Source organism: Prunus persica, chromosome G1, assembly GCF_000346465.2.
Source record: "Prunus persica cultivar Lovell chromosome G1, Prunus_persica_NCBIv2, whole genome shotgun sequence".
Lineage (NCBI taxonomy): Eukaryota > Viridiplantae > Streptophyta > Magnoliopsida > Rosales > Rosaceae > Prunus > Prunus persica.
In genome coordinates this window covers 3,489,494-3,502,539 of record NC_034009.1, presented here as the reverse complement: position 1 = coordinate 3,502,539, position 13,046 = coordinate 3,489,494, and the positions used below count along the sequence as shown (strand labels likewise).

Sequence of the window (13,046 nt, the reverse complement as noted above, 5' to 3'; positions counted from 1 at the left end):
GTCTAAAGAACAAGTGGCTGACATTTTCACTAAAGCTCTGTCTAAAGATCGGTTTAACTATCTTAGAGGATTGCTTGGTGTTAAACCAGTTAACAATTTAGAAGGGAATGTTGAAATGTAAATTCTGTTACTGGTTTAAGTTTGTTAGTTGACAGGTGTAAGGCTTAGATTTGTTTCTAGAGTGTAGGTCTCATAGGTCCTAGCTCATGCCAAGTGTGCAGCTCATATTGCTGACACTAAATTGTATGGCTGAGATCATATTCTCTGTTGTACAAAAGGAATGTTCTGTTAGAAATGAATTCAGTGTGTGCATGATTACATTCTTTTTGCCTAACAGATTCTCTCCCTCTCCTTTCTCCCTAAAACCTTTTCTCATACACTTTCTGTACATGAACCTCTACTATCCTATAGAAACTTCAACACCCAGTCTTGACAAATTACTCGAACCCATAGACGATATTTTCTCGCCCCTAAACACAAAAAAGCTCTCATGCGGCAACAGCCCGATCTCGTCTTTATCCTATTCAATCCGAGAGACGACGACAGAATGGGAGAACAGTAAAACTTTAACACAATTAACAGCTTAAGTTCCAACCTGAAGAAACATAGTCAAGTAAAGGAAGTTCTATCTTTGAAAAGCTTTCTTTTGCATATTGCTCTTTGAGGTTGTAGATCTGTAACATCCCCATTTGAGAAAGAATGTTATCATCATTGTTAAAACTAGGCTCCATCTGCTTTGTTAAGCAACGCAATTCCTTACAGGCATCTAATTCCTCAAATATAGCCCGAGGGGGATTGGTTACTTACACGCTAAACTTATGTATATTATAACAAAAACCCAGAAATCTATGCATCACGTGGAGTAGTAGATAGATGGGTGTTGAAATTTATGAAGCATGAGATGAAGAAGCAGAAGTAAAATTTAAAAAAAATAAGGCAGTACGCTCGCGAGAGCAAACAAAAAGTTAAAACTAACCCTTAAAGACATTAAGGTTAGTGTTTACATCAGTTTTGAAAATAAAAGTAAATAAAAAAACTTAACTTAAAAGTTTGATGACATTTCGTGTGTTAAGTAGTTAGATTGTTTGAGTGGTTTAGATTTACTCAAATGCAAGTAAATGCACGGAACCTAAATGTGGAGGCTCGAGATCCGTGTATACGGTACTACCTCTTTAATAGTGGAGTCCACCTCTGTTAGAGAGAGAGTACACAAGGAGGTATGTAAATATTATATGGTTAGCATTTTTTGGCAAGATAATAATACATTCATCACACAGACATTTCACAATGGTTGGCTAACTTGGGTTATAGTTCAGGTTAGCCGAAAGAAAAGAAAAGAAAAGAAGGAATTCTTGAGTAAATTTTGCTGCGTAAAAATTTCAACCCACCCCAATAATAATCCTTCCTATGGTGAAAGAGCATTGATTCACTTCAGTTTCAGCTGGCGAAGCTCCTAACAAAAACCACATGAAATGATTCTTGTAATATTATATATCTTCACATAATGGTACACATTAAAATCACTCATAGGAGTCCATAGTTTTATAATTAAAAAAATGTACATTTTTTTTTATTGCCTTTCCAAATGGTTCATATTACTTTATGATTGATACATATGTTAACCCACCATCAAACAGTGTTTTAGGTCCTACTTCAAGATTGTTGCAGTAATTATAGAGAGAAAGTTGTCAAATTTATGGAGAGAAGTTTTCTTATATATGGGAATCTAATAAATTTTCGTTTCCATTGTGAATATAAAAGCAATTGTGCACATGGAAGTAGACAAATAGAATCTCTAGCATAATCAAAATGCGAAGAAAATAGCAAGAAAGCAGAACCAAGCAACAAGCAAAGAAAGAATAAAAACAAGATAAACAATAGCAACCTGAAGAAAAAGCACAAACAAAGTTTATTTCAGAAGATAAGAATAAAGTGATGATTAGAAAGAACACCGAATAATTTTATTTGAGTGATCTTACCACCCAAGAATTTCTCTCGGATGAGAAAGAACTGTGGAACACAACTTGCATTGATTCGAGTTTCTTATCTTTTCTGGAAAAGAAAAGAAAGATACGAAAATGACAAAGTGGTTTTGGCCAACTATTTATCGTTTGGTTTAGTTTATTGGCCACATTTCATACATATAGACGAAAGTTGAGAGAAGATTTCATCGATCAATCTGCAAACTAAATCTGAAGGTTTAGTTGTTGTTTTCGTTTTAACGAAACAGAGAGTAAGCAGTAGAGAGAATGGCTGAGGCAGTTGTTTCCCTTGTGCTCGAAAGTGTCAGAGAATTCACCATTCAGGAAGCCAAGTTCTTGTCTGGAGTCAGCCATCAAGTTGAGGTTGCACAAAATGAGCTGCAATTGATGCAGGGCTTCCTCAAAGATGCAGATGCAAGACAAGGACAAGATGAAACAGTCCGTATTTGGGTTGCCAAGATTAGAGATGCTGCTTATGATTTGGAGGATGTCATCCAAACTTACGGCTTGAAAGTGGTTTCCAAGAAGAAAAGAGGCCTCAAGAATGTTCTCAAAAGATTTGCCTGCATCTTCAAAGAAGGGGTTCATCTTCACCAGATTGGGGCAGAAATTGAGAATATCACTACCAAAATTTCGGCGTTGAGATCGAGTTTGCAGAGTTATAACATAAAGGAAATAAGGGACAGTAGTGGTGGTGAATCTTCCTTGCAATTGCATGAGAGGCTAAGGAGAAGTTATTCTCATGTTGTTGAACGTGATGTTGTTGGGTTAGAGTCCAATGTTGAAGATTTGGTTATGCATTTACTGAAAGATGAAAATCGTCATCCAGTAGTATCTATTTGGGGTATGGGCGGTTTAGGGAAGACCACCCTTGCAAGAAAGTTTTATCATCACAAAAAAGTAAGGCAGCATTTTCATAGTTTTGCTTGGGTCTGTGTATCTCAACGTTTTCAAGTAAGAAATGTTTGGGAGGGAATTTTAATTGAACTCATTTCCCCTACCAAGGAAAAAAGACAAGAAGTTAAGGACATGACAGATGTTGAAATAGCAAAGGAGCTTTTCCGTGTCTTGCAAAAAATGAAATGTTTGGTGATCCTTGATGACATATGGAGAATCGAGACATGGAATCTTTTGAAGGCTGCATTTCCAGATGTGGAAACAGAGAGCACAATATTGCTTACCACACGCAATCAAGCAGTAGCTTCGCTGGCAAAGAGAAATGCTTATCCACTCCAGCCACTCAATGAGATGGAGAGTTGGGAACTATTTGAGAAGAAAGCAATACATGCAAGGGCTGAAATCGGTATTTTCTCACCCTTCATCTTTTCTTTTCCAGTTCCTTAGTTATATAGCAAGCCACATAGAACTTATGTAGGGTTGGGATTACCCTTTACAATTTTTGAATATTGTCCAACTGTAGCAATTTTAAAGAACATGTAGCGATTTTATTGACTGCCTTACTTGGTTACACATTTGTTTTTTTTTTTTTTTTTGGGTCTTTCATTTGTTAGGTAGCAAGATGGATGGTAATTTATCTTATGCAATTGCAAATAATAATCAGGACAATTTTAGCTAATTCAAAATTTTCTCCCAGCCTTCTCTTCAATCCAACAATATCCCATACGTTTTCTGTGTTGGTGCAGATTTAATTTTTAAATGTTTTGCATTTGGCATGTATTATAAAATCCAAACTTATAATAAGATAAAGGATATTAGTAAATTTCGGAATTTCACAATTTTATTTTTAAATCATTCGAGCAAGGAATATCCACTACAACTGCTCACACTACAAGTCCGTATTTGAATTTTTTTTTTCTTCCTATTTTTCAGACTTGGGAATGTACGAAATATTAGGAAGGAATATGCTTCAACATTGTAAAGGTTTACCATTAGCCATCATTGTGCTTGCCGGAGTTTTAGCCAGAAAAAACTCCATTAGAGAATGGGAGAGAGTGTCTAAGAATGTTCATGAATACATAAGCAGAGGCATCAAACATGAAGAAGAATATGAAGGTGTATCAAGAGTGTTGGCATTGAGTTATGATGACCTACCGTATTACTTAAAACCATGTTTTTTATATTTAGGTCATTATCCTGAAGACTCTGAGTTTTTGGTGAGCGAATTGACTAAGTTATGGGTGGCAGAAGGTCTTATCTCCTTGGGACAACAAAGACATGGTTCAAGGGAAACAATTGAGGATATAGCACGTGATTACTTAAGTGAGTTGGTGGAAAGGTGTTTGGTTCAAGAGGGAAGAAGTGGTTCAACTAGGACAATTAAAAGTTGTCGAATCCATGATCTTGTACGAGACATGTGTTTGTTAAAGGCAAAAGATGAAAGCTTTCTCCAGATGAACTATTCTTTGCAAGAAAATACTTCTTCTATGGCAGCCGAGGCAACACAATTGGGGAAAATTCGAAGACTTGCAATTTACTTGGATAAGAACGCAAATATGTTGGTTTCTTCAAGAAATGAAACAAATAGTCACGTAAGGTCTCTATTATTCTTTGGCCTAATAGAATGGATTCCAAAAAGTGAAAAAGGATTACTATCTCCGTTGAAGGATTTCAAAGTGCTTAGAGTTTTGAAGGTTGAAGATCTTTGGACAAGAAGAGTAGAGTTGCCAAGTGAAATTGGAAATATGGTACACTTAAGGTTTCTAAGTGTGAGGAGGAGCAAAATAAAAACGTTTCCGCCATCCCTAGGTAGTTTAGTATGCTTGCAAACTCTTGATTTTCGTGTTCCAGCTTATATCAACATTGTCATCCCAAATGTGATAATGAAGATGAAACAATTAAGACATTTATATTTACCTCGGAATTACCGAGCAAAGGGTAAGTTGAAGCTGTCTACTCTTGGCCATCTACAGACCTTACATAACCTTTCAAGTGAGTATTGTGATTTGAAAGATGTTGGTAGATTAACCAATCTTAGAAAACTGAAAATAAGAGTGTTAGGCTCTTTGCAAAATCTGGAGGAAATCTTAAAATCAACAGGCAGCACGCTTAACCGTATCCGGTCTCTAATTGTGAAAAATGACACGAATAGCGGTGAAGAGCAAGCTATGCAAATAGTATCAAGCTATCGGGGTATATACAAATTGAAGTTGGATGGGCCAATCACAGAATTACCGAAAGAGCTCCACAACTATCCAAACCTCACCAAGTTAGTATTGTGGAGTTGTGGTCTCAAGGAGGACCAAATGGGAATACTAGAGAAGCTGCCAAACCTAACAACTCTGCGCCTTGGATATAAAACGTTCCGTAAGAATACAAAGATACTGGTTTTCTCCAAAGGAGGCTTTCCTTCTCTTGAATTTCTTCATGTTTATGGTATGTCCCAAATAACAGAGTGGAGAGTAGAGGAAGGAGCCATGCCTCGTCTCTGTCGATTGAACATCACGTATTGCTCGGGATTGACTACACTCCCAGATGGGCTGAGATATCTTACTAATCTCAGGAAATTAACCATCAGAGGGATGCGTAGAGAACTCCACCGTCGGATTGAGGAAGATGGAGAGGATTTCTATAAAATTCAACATGTACCTTCCCTTGTAATTGGAGAACCAGACGACTTCTAACCACCACCGATGCAATGATGGCAAGGTAATTTTTTATTTTTAAAAAAAAGGGTGCATTTTAAAGTGAAATGGGTGGTTTGGTTTGTGTTTATTAGTTAAAAAATGAAGCAGCGAGAGAATATTAAAGTAGAAAAGCCAACAGAATATGGGCTCCCTTGTTTAGCTATGTTTTCTTTCTCCATTTTTATTGCTTTTTGCTTCTGCTTGTGACTTGTGTTGTGAGTGATAATTCTATCGCATTCCAAATTCCAAATATCTTATAATAATATATGATTTGTTTTCTTTGTCCATTTTTATTATTTTTGCTTGTGAGTCCTGACTCCCGAGCCTTATCATTTCCCAATTTCCAAATATTTTTGCTTTTTTTTATTATAGTTTTTTTTGCACCATTACCTGTTTTCCTAGTTAAAATTAGTGTTTTTCCTTTCATACAATTTTACTACTATGTTCATATTGGAATGCAATTTTCACAAGTAAACTACTGAATTTGTGTAATGGTAGCTGCATGTAGACATTGAGAAAGTATCTCGAAGCTTTGAATTTGTGTTATGGTAACTGCATGTGCGAAGCTGAACTTAACAGGGAGAAGAAAGAAATGCTCTGTAAAAATCATTAGGAGCAAAGATGTGGTCAACTAGTTTAAAGTTCGATACAAGCTTTTGGGTCTAGTGGTTATCCAACGGTACATTTATATTATTATATTATATTCCTCTTTCGTGTCTGTTTTCAATTATGAATATTTGAGCCTGTGGGCATCATGCGTTTGTTCCCAACTTGATCCCATGTGACATATGATATGATTTTATCTTTGTGAGACCAAAGATTAAAATATCGGTCGATATTTCAATCCTTGTGTGAGACATATATTTATGAAATCGTCCTTGCTAGCTGCTGGGTAGAAGAGTTTAAAAGAATGGCTGGTGCTAGATACAATTCTTTTTTTTTTTTAATTTATTTATATATTGGGAGGAAAGAAATCCTTTGGGATTTTGAACCTGGGTGTAGAGTAGGGGGAAAGGGGGAGGCCACCCCTGTGGTTGTTGCACTCGACTATGGTGTGCGTTGCTTTAGCATGAAGCAAAACCCCTTGGCTCCGGTGTTGTTGAGAGTATTTATCCCACATTGAATTGTTAAGGGACCTAGCCTGGGTTTATAAGGAGTTGGGCTACACCTCCCATTGCCAATTGGTTTTGGGGTGGAACCTCACTTTCTTCGTGGTATTAGAGCAAGGCTTTAAGGGCTCGTTTGGTACGACGGACTGTTATGGACATGACTAAATCCTGGGACTATGTTGGATTAGCTCGGATTGGCCTAAGCTGGATTAAGTACTGACCTACGTTTGGTGCAGCGTCGGACTAAGAAGCTGGATTGTAAAAATAGTGAAGACTTATGTTTGGTACTCTGTCGGACTAAAAAATAAATATTTAATATTTAAATTTAATTAAATATTTTAACCTATAAATAAATAAATAAATAAAATTATAATATTTATTTTTTTGGTCAATTCATCATTTCATTAACCCGCGCTTGTTGTCATTTTCTGTATGTAAAGTGAGAGAGTGAAACGTTTTCTTCTTCTTTTCTCTATTCTTTATTTTTTTACTCTCTCTCCTCTCTCTCTTCTTTCTGATCTCATTTTCTTCTGTTCTTTTCTTCCTCTTTCTTTCCTTCTTTCTTCTCTTTGTTTCTGGTTTCTTTATTTTCAGCTTTTCTCTATTTGGAACTTCTACGAATTGGAACTGCTTTTCTCTTCTTTTTTTTGGGTTTCATTATTCTCTTTCTTTTCTCTTTTCTCTCCCTCTCTCTCTCTTCTTTCTGATCTCATTTTCTTCCTCTTTCTTTCCTTCTTTCTTCTCTCTGTTTCGAATTTCATTATTTTTAGCTTTTCTCTATTTGGAACTTCTACGAATTGGAACTGCTTTTCTCTTCTTTTTTTTGGGTTTCATTATTCTCTGTTTCTAGTTTCTTTATTTTCTGGTTCTTCTCTTTTATCAATTCCCTAAACCTTTTATGATTCGTGTTTTTCTCTTGTGTACAAACAGAGATGGCGAAGAGAGATGGTTCTGGGTTCTGCGGGTGGTTGGGGTGGCGAAGAGAGATGGGTCTGTGTGTGGCTTGCAGGTGGTGGTCATGAGGGAGAATAAATTCGGGGGAGAAGGGGAAGCGCTGGGCATTGGGTTTGGACAGAGTCTGTCGATTGGGTTTGTGTTTTGATTCAAGGCGTAAGGAAATCCATCCGGACTCATGTGTTCAAAATAGCGATGGTGCTATTTTGCGAACTGCATTTAGGGCTCACTGAATTAGACATGCGAGTCCGGTTGTTTTTTCACTGTTGGACTATGCAATCTCATTTAAGTTAATCCCATTCCTTGCCAAACATGGGTTTTAAGTGTTATTTAACACAATCCAATCCAGTGAGGCATAGTGAGGCCTACCAAACATGCCCTAAGTGTTGGGCCCAACGGCCACACGTGCTCCCACGTCACCCTATATATGTTGTCCACGTGTTAGGCTTGAAAGTTCGCCACACTTGCGGGGGCGTGTTGAGAGTATTTGTCCCACATTGAATTGTTAAGGAACCTAGCTTATATTTATAAGGAATTGGGCTACTCCCCCTATTGCCAATTGATTTTAGGGTAGAACCTCAACTTCCTTCAGGTGTGAGTGTAGATTTAGATGTCTATGACTGTTTCACATAAAACAAAAACCCTTTAATTTAAAACATTTAAAATCACTCGAGATATTCTCAAGAATTGATGCAGCAAATGATTTTAATAAAATATGTTTAAAAAATTTAAGAAACCCAAAATTAGAAGCATGTATGGTATTTAAATTTGTTTATGTATATGCGCGCTGTTTGAAGGCTTCCATCCTCTTGGTTTGAAGCAACACAAAGTTATCAAGAAACCATTCGAGGCCATGGACAAATTTTGCCATCAACGTAACAAACAGTGCAAACGTTGAAGGTCTTGTTTGGGACACTACATTGGCCATGCTCATGGCCATCAAAGCACTTGACACAAGTGAAATACGTTCCCTTTATAAAGCTTCCAGAGTGCCCATTGCAGAATGGTTTTCCACTGTAAATTATGTAGACGAGAATCACCACGTCCATGAAATCTAACCCTTCCTTTTCTTCCTTCTTGAGCTCATTGAAGAAGCTGCAAGTACTCAGATGCTTGCAATCTTCATGCATCTCCATGTATGCCAAGAACTCTTGCCAGCTCACTCGGTCATTCCCATCCACGTCCATCTCTATGAAACACTCATCCACGGACCGCTTTATGTGTTGTGGAGCATCCTTGTAATAAGCAAGCACCGTCTGCCGCAGCTCCTCCATTTTCCATTATCCAAACTGCTATATACGTACGTTTTTTTGTTAATAATTTAATTAGGTCGGGTATGCATGGTTATATATGTAGCAAGTGGGGTGATTGAATATTTGTACATTTTGATTTGTTTTCTTTAAAATTTCTCTGGAAGGACTTGAAAGGATCAACAAGGACCTCAAAAGATTCTCTAGAAGAAGGATATGGTCCTTGCCGACCACGGCCTTGGAAAGCAGTACATTAGTGTTACTTTGATGCTTAACCGTTCCCAATTAGTCTAATAATGAAGATTAGGATGATTGTGGGAGTGGTTGGGTCAATATTATTATTTTAGGACGTCCAAAGTGTTCAGAAAAGGGAGAAAAATAGAAAAGCACTCTGCTCTCTTTTTCTTTAACATGTCATCTACGGATAATTCATCTTATCTAATCAATGAACCAAAATCAAAATTCAATCTAATTATCTAACATCCTATTTCATGAAGGAAAAAAAAAAGGATTTTCTTAAATTAGGAAGAAAGCACGGGGGGGTGATGAGGTGGGCTAGAAATTATTCTAAAATTCTGAACACATTTCACACATGGAGATTAAGGCCGGGTTTATATATTGCGTGCGTAATCTAATGTATGGTAAAGACAATATGAACACAAGAATTGTGTGTGGATAGATGAAGAGGCTTTTCATTAAATTTTCCATGACTTGAATGATATGCTTACAGATCTGCAGTTCGTCCTATCTACTTGCTAGAATACAAAATAGTGTGGAAATCCTAGTGTAGTGCGATACATGTTTACTTTAATTTTGATCGATCTTCTTGCCGAGCTAGTTAGCTAGCTGGATGATATTCCCCTTCAATAAGTTGCATTCCGTCTTTTATTTACAGTTAAAACGTGAAAGCAATACGTTTCTCTTATAGTTAGCAAAAGAAAACTTGATGTCATTAGGACTCATATACTTTATCTTCCCTCTTGCTAAATGGGTGGTTTCGGATTTGGGTTTCAAAAGAGTAGGCAGTGCCTCTAATTTGAGCAACTATGGATGGTGGGGAACATGATTCTACAATACTCTAGGGTATGAAGGTATTATGGGAATAATGAGGAGTGAATTTGATTAGCATATTTTAAAATTCAATAAAGGGTGGGAAAATAGGACAGGCCAAAACACTAAAGAATTTACGAAATTACAATATAATTTCAATAGATAATACACGCTCAAACAAATCCAACATGCTCAAGCAGAAATCCTCTCCGTCCATTGAAGTAGTACTTCGGTTGGCTAACTAGCTCGAACTACATCATAAAAATAAAAAGGAAAAGAAGAAAAAAGGGAAACTCGTGGATAAATTTTGTAGGACACTGCTTTGGCTCCATATAAGGCGTCATTCCTCCTTACATATACAAATCATAGTCTGACACATATATAAAAATAAATTATATAAATATTTCAAAAAGAAATTTTTTTTGCACACATGTCAGACTGTGATTTATCCTAAGAAAGAGATAAGTAGTTTCCAATTTTGTATCCCCACTCCAGCATTTCCCAGCTCTGCCGCTGTGATTGGACTCTTTCTCTCCATTTTAGTTGAGAGTTAAAGAGCCTTGTTCAGCTTCAGCAGGTGAAGACTACAAATTATTTCACGAGTTTGATGCAAGTGATTAATTGGAAACAAGAACCTTTGAAATTATATAAAATATATATATACACACACACATGATTGCTCTAGCTAGCGCGCCTCAGTCTTGATCACATAATGGTACACTGAGTGGAAGCAAAGATATTCCCCAGGGCGAGAAGCACTTCTATCGTTTTCAACGCTTTCCTCCCTGCCCTCTGAAAATTAACATATTCAGCCAAGCAAGCAAGGTCTCTGAATGAGCAGGAATCGTCGACGATGAAGTACTAATTAATTAAGGACAAATAAATAGAACAAATATGCTAGGGTTTGTCCACTAATTTATTAGTCAGAAAGAGAGAAGAGATGAGAATTACTTACATTTTTAGGCCTTGAGTTCACGGGAACCACTTCAGTGGATGCACCAGAACTGCTTGGCTCATTGGTGAGTCTACGGGAAGAAGAATTATTGCTCGTCTCTGATGTCCTACCAGACTCAGGTGACTTCGACTAGCATTACATAAAGTCGATGGTTTATAAAGTTAATTAATTGCATAATTGGCATAGGCCGCCAAGGCCAGCTGTTCTTCAACAATTTTATAAAGCTGCAAATAAATTAAAATTGGCACGACCTGCACTATCTTCATGCATTAGGAGCAAGTTGTTTTCAAAAAAATATATAAGTAATTCACAAAATATAATCAACAACGGGATGGTGTTTGGTTTAACTTTAACGTCAGCCCCATTCAAGATTCAACCAACGGACAAAGATGGGGAACCCTTAATTTATAATATGAAAATTGTTTAACTCTACTAATTAATGATCACTCAGCATAAATAATTATTATCTCCATGAAAAACAAAAGAGGGAATTTGTCCCTAAACAAAAGAGGAAATCGGTGCTGAAGGAGGAAAATTTGGATGCAAAGCACCGTGCCTCTGTATCGTCTATTTGAAACATAACATGTTATATAGAATGTACACTATAAATAAAACTTGTTACAAAATGTGTTATGTTCTAACCGGAAAGCGGCGACATGCTAATCAGATTGTCACATAACAAGTCCGGGAATTTCAACATACAGTATTGGATATGATTGGATTTCCCTTGCCAATGCCCTAATAAAATTACTTTTTTGTTGATCAGGAATTGAAAAAACAAATAAAGAAAAGAAAACAAGCAAGTATTCCTCGACTTACCTCATGAATGCTTGATGCTGGCAGCTGGTTCAAAGCTTCCATCCTCTTGGTTTGAAGCAGTAGGAAGTTATCAAGGAATTTCTTGTGGCCATGGACATACTTTCCATCGACATAACAAGCAGTACAAACATTGAATGTGTTGGCGGCATCACTGGCATGATCAAAGCATTTTACACAAGTAAAATAAACTCCCTTTACGAATTTTTTGCAATCCCCATTACAGAAGGGTTTTCCACTATAAACGATGTAGAAGAGAGTCACCACGTCCAAGAAATCAAGCTCTTCACTCCCTTCCTTCTTCAGCTCATCGAAGAATCTAGGGTTACTCAGATGCGTACAATCTTCATGCATCTCCATGTATGTCAAGAACTCATGCAAGCTCACTTGGTCGTCCTCATCATGATCCATTTCCAGGAAAAACTCATCCACCCACCGCCGGATTTGCTCCGGGGCGTCCTTGTAATATGCAAATGCTGTTTGGCGCAACTCCTCCATTTTAAAAAAATTTATGTGAACTTCTTGGATTTGATCGATTGGCACAAGCTAGGGAAGTCACAGGTATTTATTTATATGTATGTGTATTATCATATGGTTAATTTCAAGGAAATTTCCGAAGTGACTAAGGTCGGCACCATTAGTCAGTGGTGGGGGTTTACACTTGAAGCTTCCTAGCTAATAATGAGGAGCTTAACTACGTGTTACTTTTAGGTAATGATAAGTAATCTCTGATCTAATGTAACAAATTGTTAGTATAAAGTTTGGTTGCCTTCGGAGCCTTGCATGACACGTAGTCAACATGTTTACTTAGTCTTTTCTACTAGCTTTATATTATTTAATTAATTACCTAAGCTGTCTTAAGTTCAATAATCGAAAATCAAATACTAATGTCCCTCCTCGGAGAAGTGATTGTCCATAAAAGAGGTATATTAACTGCTAGATCTCTCTAAATAACACGAAGGCTTTTTAAAATAAAATATAAATTTGCATAATATAATTTGGAAGAGTGGCGTGGTAAGTTGAACATATATCGAAGATATTTGAGTCAATATAAGAAATGAAGCTGTCAAGTATATGATTCAGGGTCATAAGACGAAGATGTGAAAGATACAGTGAGTTTTTATGTATACCCTCAAATAATAAGTTTGTTTAACGATAATCATGTAAAAAGTCTGTGTTATTTATTGGGCTAACTAAGTCGCGAAGTTAAATTATAGTTGTTGAGGAGAGCATGCAAAAGCTACTTTTTATGAAGATCATCAGGACTTAGAATTAGAAAAGTGTCACGAAATTGTTTGTGGATGTAACAATCAAATACTTGGCCATTCTCACATAATTACGTTCTG

At 36.8% G+C, this 13,046-nt stretch overlaps 3 protein-coding genes across 5 annotated transcripts; 1 reads left to right on the top strand and 2 right to left on the bottom strand.

Moving 5' to 3' along the window:
- Positions 2,155–7,926, top strand: LOC18792700 (putative disease resistance protein At1g50180). Of its 3 annotated transcripts, none has more exons than XM_007226236.2 (3): positions 2,155–3,285; positions 3,813–5,588; positions 7,606–7,926. In XM_007226236.2, exons 1-2 carry the CDS (start codon positions 2,250–2,252, stop codon positions 5,561–5,563), a joined length of 2,787 nt encoding a protein of 928 aa, XP_007226298.1. In that variant the 5' UTR covers positions 2,155–2,249; the 3' UTR covers positions 5,564–5,588; positions 7,606–7,926. The 3 variants fall into 3 exon arrangements, with proteins under 3 accessions (XP_007226298.1, XP_020415607.1, XP_020415612.1); XM_020560018.1 differs by lacking the exon at positions 7,606–7,926 and adding an exon at positions 6,075–6,903; XM_020560023.1 differs by lacking the exon at positions 7,606–7,926 and having other exon boundaries at positions 4,068–6,060.
- On the bottom strand, positions 8,463–8,903 carry LOC18792779. The gene has a single exon (XM_007226290.2). It carries the CDS (start codon positions 8,901–8,903, stop codon positions 8,463–8,465), a length of 441 nt encoding a protein of 146 aa, XP_007226352.2.
- On the bottom strand, positions 10,032–12,218 carry LOC18790386. Its single transcript, XM_007226369.2, has 3 exons — positions 11,704–12,218; positions 10,885–11,013; positions 10,032–10,721 (listed from the first exon to the last, which is right to left on the bottom strand). Exons 1-3 carry the CDS (start codon positions 12,196–12,198, stop codon positions 10,635–10,637), a joined length of 711 nt encoding a protein of 236 aa, XP_007226431.1. The 5' UTR covers positions 12,199–12,218; the 3' UTR covers positions 10,032–10,634.

What these genes read in the sequence shown, in the direction of transcription:
- LOC18790386 (XM_007226369.2), bottom strand. Translation starts at nt 12,198, where the DNA reads ATGGAGGAGTTGCGCCAAACAGCATTTGCATATTACAAGGACGCCCCG. An exon ending in CAGCATCAAGCATTCATGAG is followed by an intron (nt 11,014 to 11,703) that starts GTAAGTCGAGGA and finishes ATGTAATGCTAG; the next exon opens with TCGAAGTCACCTGAGTCTGG. An exon ending in TGAACTCAAGGCCTAAAAAT is followed by an intron (nt 10,722 to 10,884) that starts GTAAGTAATTCT and finishes GTTAATTTTCAG; the next exon opens with AGGGCAGGGAGGAAAGCGTT.
- LOC18792700 (XM_007226236.2), top strand. Translation starts at nt 2,250, where the DNA reads ATGGCTGAGGCAGTTGTTTCCCTTGTGCTCGAAAGTGTCAGAGAATTC. An exon ending in ACATGCAAGGGCTGAAATCG is followed by an intron (nt 3,286 to 3,812) that starts GTATTTTCTCAC and finishes CCTATTTTTCAG; the next exon opens with ACTTGGGAATGTACGAAATA.
- LOC18792779 (XM_007226290.2), bottom strand. Translation starts at nt 8,903, where the DNA reads ATGGAGGAGCTGCGGCAGACGGTGCTTGCTTATTACAAGGATGCTCCA.